Raw genomic sequence first — 6721 nt, 5'->3', positions numbered from 1 at the left:
ACCAAGATTCATTTTTCCTTTTTTTTTTTTTTTGCAGTGAATCAGTGACAAAGAAATCGCAAAGATTTTGACGAAGATTGAAGGAATATTGAACAAGAAAAGCGTCAGAAATGTGAATTGAATCCTCTTTTTGGATTTTGAAAGCGAAAATGGGAAGAATGTATTTTAATTATCTGATTTTTTTTAATTACGCGAGTAATTTAAAAAAATGGGAAACTAGCCGTTGCAGAGCAACAGGGTGTGCTGGCCTCAACGGTCATTCCCGGGAGAGTTGTTATCTTCTACACTCGTGTGCAGACTATGGTTTGTAAATTTATGGTAGAGCGACACGTCGGTGAAGATAATCGAAACTCTGAAAGTAATATTATAGTTCTAATTCAGAATTCAGAACCTTTTAAATAGCAATTTATAACTTTATTTTGCTTTTCACCGAAGAAATCCTCCATAGCCAAACCTTTGAGTAATACAGTGGACCTACTTTTTTAGTTGTTTCTTTACTTACATTTGCCCATCTGCTACATTTTTCTTACACAAAAGCTGTACAAGGGCAGGTCATGGAGGTGTTTGCCAATAAATAAAACAGAGTCAAATGGGGTTGATGAAATCATAAAGAATTATCCTTTCAAAACAGAGGTTTATGACCATTGATAACAACGTCGATAATCTGTGAATTTTACAGCAACTTATTAGTCATTTTGCTCTTGGTCTCTAATCCATTTTGTAGCAACCCATTTCTCCCCCTTGATCACTGGACAGCTTCCATGAAGAGACGTCTGCCATAATGTTGAAACAGAGAAAGAACATGAGAAGTAATAAACCATAAAAGCTAGAATGAGGATTTTAAGACGTTTAAACACAGGTAGGATGGGGAAACAAGAAAAGGCAACCACTCCGAGTGTTTTAACGGCTAGAGAGTCTCAATGTTGTTAACACAGATCTATTTCGGAAATCTCTTTACATGGGACTGGGAGCAATGTAACATGGATTCAACTTGATTTGCAAGTATGAAAATTACCCGATCAATTGTGCCATTCAAAAAAAGTGAATAGAATAAAAGTCCATCCCCCCTTCGTGGCTTTACTTTTAAACCAGCGCATTGTCTATAGTTATAGCCGTTAATTCTCATGTCATTCTGCAACCAAAAAAACGAGGTCAATACCAAAATTCGACATGAATAGTTACCATGACAAAGGAAGGAGAGACAAAGCAAGTTAGTATTTCCATATCTACCTCAAAAGGGAACATTGTTTCTCCTCCTTCTTCTACATCAGATAAATACAACAAAAATGACGCAACCTGTGAGAGAAGGTTAAAGGTTAATTAAGCACAATGTTTTCATTCTTCAGCATTGACACACACACAATGGCTTGGTGAAAATACAGAAAACAGGATGGAGGAACAACGAGGTATTCAAAACCTAAAATCTTACCAAAGGGATCCAGAACTAACTTGCCACAAATATAAAGCCTCAAAGAATAACCTATAACCAAGGTGAGGCTAGCATAAAGATGCGTATTGGCACCATACTATAGAAGAAAGAATTAAAATGCTATCAAAATAAGAGGCAGTTCTGCGACAGGAAAACCATCTTAAAAAGAAGTACTTCATACTTCTTGTGACTTCCGGTAATATGATGCGATTCAACTCCAGCATCTATTTCCAATTACTAAATAGTTTTCAATAGGAGATAAAAAAAGACACCAGCATAATTGATCATTCAATAAGAAAAGGTTTTATCATCCATCTAAACGTAAGTCTCATTAATTATAAACACAACATAGAACTCAGAACTTGTATATAAAACAAAAATAACTAAATTCTACTTATAACTATAGTATTTACACTATTGACTTATAGGGAAACAGAAAATTAATTATTTCAGATTACCTCAAATGAACATAAAAATCCAGAGAGTGTTATTAAACAAGCTGTAATGATGAAGTTCACATAAAAGACTATACCCTTTGGCTTGACTGTGGACCATATTCAGACGGATTGAATGCATCATAATGGGAATCATACTTCTGCCCAATCTCATACCGCAAAATATTAAATGCCTGCAATATGTGAACTTCAACTTAGAGCAATTCAAAAATAACCTATATGAAAGATTAGCCATATTGAATTTCAACAGAAAGAGAAAATATACCAAAGATACTATTTGCATAGTATCAGTTTAAGTTAGATACTGCGAAATTTCTTAAGTTTGTGAAATCAGTTAGAACATATTAGCCATATTAATCACATAATTTCCAACAAACTAAATTATCAGGCCAATTAAAATCAATAAAACCATCAAAGTTCAAACCAACATGGGACATTTATTTGACTATATTTCTGGGTAACTTTGCTGAATAATTCCAAGAACCTCTCCCCATCTCTCTTTCAGTGTTGAAATTTCTACTTTGACTGCAACTAGCATAAGAGGATTTACCAAACTATGATGTGTTTAAGGTGGCTGTTGTAAGGTACAAACATATAATTACAAACAATGGCTATGTACATAACAATCCATATTAAGTCCATATTATATGCCCAAATGCCAGAATATATCTAAGGGAGTAGATAACATATATTTGAAAATTCCAAGAAAACAAAATGACAAAACGGTCACAGACAGGCAGAGTTATTAGCCTTAACAATTGGCTTGATAAGTTGATTATGATTAAGGTATCTTTTGGAAGTTAAATTGATATTTTTAACAGTAAAATTCCCAGCACTCTGTCGAGCACTTTCACAGGGGCTCTCACTTTATATTTTCACTTAAAGTTTCACACAAATAAAATGGGAAAAGAATCAGTGAAACTGATAATGCACTTGACCTATAGAGAAAGTGTTACCTGTATTTGCTTAAACTTCTTCTCCAATAATGTCTCATACACTAACTCAACTTACAATTACAAGATAAATGATAGTTTCATCAGGAAAGGAACATGTACCTCTCCATGGCTCTGTGGGATGCTTGTAGCCTTCGCAATTTTTTTCTCAATCAAGTCCAAGGTCCCAGTTTCATCTTCTGATGCACTAAGAAAAGTTCCCGAACTGTTTCCAAGGAAAGCATACGTTAATAACACAAGTTTTAATAGCAACACCAAGAAAGTGTGCTATCAGCATTCAGCAAGTGAAACCATTCACAGGCATAAGGGGCAAAATATTATCTGCATGCACCTTGATGCTAATTCAAATCAGTTAATAAGACCATTAACTTGTAATTTACCATTCAACTCAATATCAACAAGAAATTGATAATAAAACAGAAAATTATGACTTATAACGGCACCTTGTTCTAGTGCCTTTAGTGCTTTCTACAGTTTCTCCCTTGCGCAAAGCCAAAGTAGATGGTTTAAGGTTCAACTTTGCCATTTCAACTATACGATCACATTGTTCTGCAGTTGCAAAGTTGGGAAAATAGTAAGCTCTTGGTTTCCAACTTAAAACCTGCACCCAACAAGAAGCAAGCATCGAAAGTTAGTCCTTAGAAAAGGATGCTTGCAGACCATTTCTTCAGCCAGCAACCTGAAAAAAATTGCATGATAAAATGTTCTTATTACTGTTTTCTCAGCATGTCTTCCATTGGGTCAGTTTAGCATGTTCCCAGCAGACCTCAAACATTGAATTCTGTGAAACATTTGTACATGGAATCCTTTTTCTTTTTCATTACTGCTTTCCATTGATATTTGAAAACTCCTGTTTAGATTTGGGCTAACACGCCTTAAGAAAACTTTAACTCTGTAATACACACTAACTTGAATATTGTCATCCTAAAAACCATTTGCTAGCATCTGTATCCTCCCATTTTTCTAGGTTTCTACCACAGATTGCAAACGACTGTGACTTTCAATTTTTGGGGGTCATGGCCCATATCTCCATCTAAAATCCAAACTACTTTAACTAAGATAAGATCTATCAAGTATCAAAAGCTAAAGCAAAAAAAAAAAAAAGTATCAAAAGCTAAAGCCAAGTGCTATGACTGACGCAAATATCCCAACAAACGCATTTAGAATAAAAAATCCTCCAAGAAAACAACTCTACACCCACATTAAATAATTAGTAAAAATGTTCATTCCCGATAATCTAACAAAAACCATCTTATAATAATCAAAGCCATTATTCCAAATCCAATGCAATAAACGAAAAATTTTACGAACAAAAGATGATAAGCACCTGAAACGGAATAGATTCCATCAAACTATCCCCGGTTTCTCCATGTGGCATCGGATCACGATATTTCTCACCCTCCTCATGCACCACCTCAAGCCTTCTCAGCCTGGGTCTGATAATCGGCACATCCTATAAAAACCGCCCTCATTAATCAACAGCCAAACCCAATTAGTAAACATTTGAAATGATAACATACTTGCAAGTTACCTGAGAAAAGAAGGTGGAAGCAAACAAGCCACTTGAAGATTGGTAGTGTAGCCAAGACTACAAGGCAGGTGCCAACCCTAGCTTTCTCTTCGAGCTCTTCGATTTCCCTTTCATCTACGGATCTTTTCTCGAGATTTTTTTTATTACCCACTATTTTTCTCGTTTCCTTTTTTTTTCTTTATCGAATTCTGTGGCCCTGTGTTCTTCTTCAGACTTCCAATTATTGTCGTCTCGAGATGGGTTTCTTCTTTCTTTTTTTATTATTATTTTCCTTTTTTTTTTGGGGGGGGGGGGGGGGGAGGGGGGAGGTGGGAGGTGAGGGTTTTATACACTCTGCAGTTTCTTGCTCATGCTTAAGAAGATTACAAAGCGCGTCAATGGGCGGGAGGGATTTTTCCTTTTCTTACCTTCCCTTTCTCCTTTGTCTTTGACCTGGGAGGAGTGGATTTACAAATGCAATCCACTATAATTAAGAAAACAAAAATCGACCTTTTACTTGGGAGGTTGGTGGGATGCGAGGAGTTTCCCGTGGACCAAACCAAAGGATTACATATGAAAATTGTCTTTTACCAAATCTTTTTCCTAGTCGATGGAAAGAGATATTGGGTGAAGGAAAATGAGGGGTGCCTGATCAGAGAGTGAAATCTTATCTGTTCATATTGCAACATGTGACAACTTCGGATTCTTTTCGGTTTAGTTTTTAAAATGGAAAATTTTTGTTACTGTGGATTCAGTTTTTTCGATATTAAAATTTTAAAAATATCAAATATATTTTTCTCAAAAATTGAATCGAATCGAATCAAATTTTTATAATTAATCGAACTGATAAAAAATAAAATCATTTAAAAATTAAATTCAAGCAGACATTTTATAACATTTTGACTAAATTTTAATGTAATATATATAAATTTCAACAATATTCTTAAACAAATTCAACAATATTTTTCCAAAAACAACCAAGTTAAAAAAAACATAAGTGAATATAAAGGAAATTCAATCCAACATTTCAAGAAATTCCAAAGCTAGTTTTCAAATTCCAACAACTAACTATAGTCTTCAAAGATTCTAATAAGCAACAATAGTTTTCAAGGATGAACCTCCTATCATGACTTTATGCACATTCTTCTAAAATGTTAAGAAAGAAAATCAGATTAGTATAAATTTAAGTTAGACATTCTTAATATTTTGTAAATTCAATTATTCATATTAGTTAACATTAATTTAAATTTTAAATTTATATGAATTCATATTTTATTTTCAATCGATTTAGCTTGTAAATTTAATCATAACAATGAACCTAATTGATAAAAATAATACACACACCAAAAACTTTTATATTTGAACAAAAAAAAATCACACTCAATTCAATTTGTCAAGTTTTTTCAATTCAAAACCTTTAGAGTTCATAAAATTTGCAATGATATTCAGAAACAATCTTTTAATTATACATCATAAAGTCGCTAGCCCTAGTCTTGGGACAGATAAAAAAATGACTCTATAAGAACATACTAATTATTAAAGAATAATTATACTCAATTTTATAAAAATTTCAATAAATTCAGTGGCATACAAAAGGTTTATATGTCAAGCATATATTCAAGTTGTATGAATTCTAAAGAGAATGATGTTAAAAAAAAACAAAGGAATTTGATGAGTTCTTCGTAATTGAAACCATTATTTGTTAGTCAATAATATGAAATACAAAAATTTTTGAGTTTTGCTTTTTTACTTTGTTTTTTTTATTGTGTTTACTTGTACCATAAAAATCTTAAAAGGTTAAAACTGTTGAGAACAGCATGATTAGAACATCAACATAACGGAATAACAAAAAAAATGAAATAAAATAAAAATCATGCCTCCTACTTTTAGATCACATTGGTTGTTTAATGCAAAGTTAAGCACCACATAAAATTAGAAAAAATTTTACTTTTCTAAGTGATATGATAATCAGATGAATTCCTTTTAGTGATAAAACATGAACACCTTTTGTGTGAAAGAATCTCAGCCACTCAATTGCTTAGCCTCTAATGTGTCACACACGATTGCAACGGATCTTTCTCAAGGAGAAAGTTTTATGCCACGAGCTTGGGCTAGCAAGTGGACAACGATTTGTCCCCTTTTCTTCTTTGATTTATTGGAAAGAATCAAATGAGAAGTTTTCAAAAAAAAATTCTCAAGAGCGGCGGCACTCAAGAGAAAAACTTTTTTTTTCTCTATATGGAAAATAGTGACTATAATGTGATATTTATATTTAGGTTAAACTTATTAAAATTTACAAAATAAGTATTTAATATTATAACAATTAAAATATTTAACCAATACCTAATTAAACTTTTTTAATTAGGTCCTTAGT

At 32.9% G+C, this 6721-nt stretch overlaps 1 protein-coding gene across 1 annotated transcript; it reads right to left on the bottom strand.

The window, feature by feature from the left end:
• Positions 1–376: 376 nt before the first annotated feature.
• Positions 377–4628, bottom strand: LOC110427163 (2-oxoglutarate (2OG) and Fe(II)-dependent oxygenase superfamily protein). The gene is made up of 8 exons (XM_021442610.2): positions 4369–4628; positions 4165–4290; positions 3281–3438; positions 2940–3042; positions 1962–2057; positions 1231–1296; positions 1016–1132; positions 377–773 (listed from the first exon to the last, which is right to left on the bottom strand). Exons 2-8 carry the CDS (start codon positions 4213–4215, stop codon positions 687–689), a joined length of 678 nt encoding a protein of 225 aa, XP_021298285.2. The 5' UTR covers positions 4216–4290; positions 4369–4628; the 3' UTR covers positions 377–686.
• Between the last annotated feature and the right edge of the window lie 2093 nt (positions 4629–6721).

The sequence above is a fragment of the Theobroma umbraticum genome, unplaced genomic scaffold (genome assembly GCF_002168275.2).
Source record: "Theobroma umbraticum cultivar Fairchild unplaced genomic scaffold, ASM216827v3 scaffold_30.0, whole genome shotgun sequence".
Classification (NCBI taxonomy): Eukaryota; Viridiplantae; Streptophyta; class Magnoliopsida; order Malvales; family Malvaceae; genus Theobroma; species Theobroma umbraticum.
Note: the sequence above shows the minus strand (reverse complement) of the source record. Positions and strands in the feature narration are given on the sequence as shown.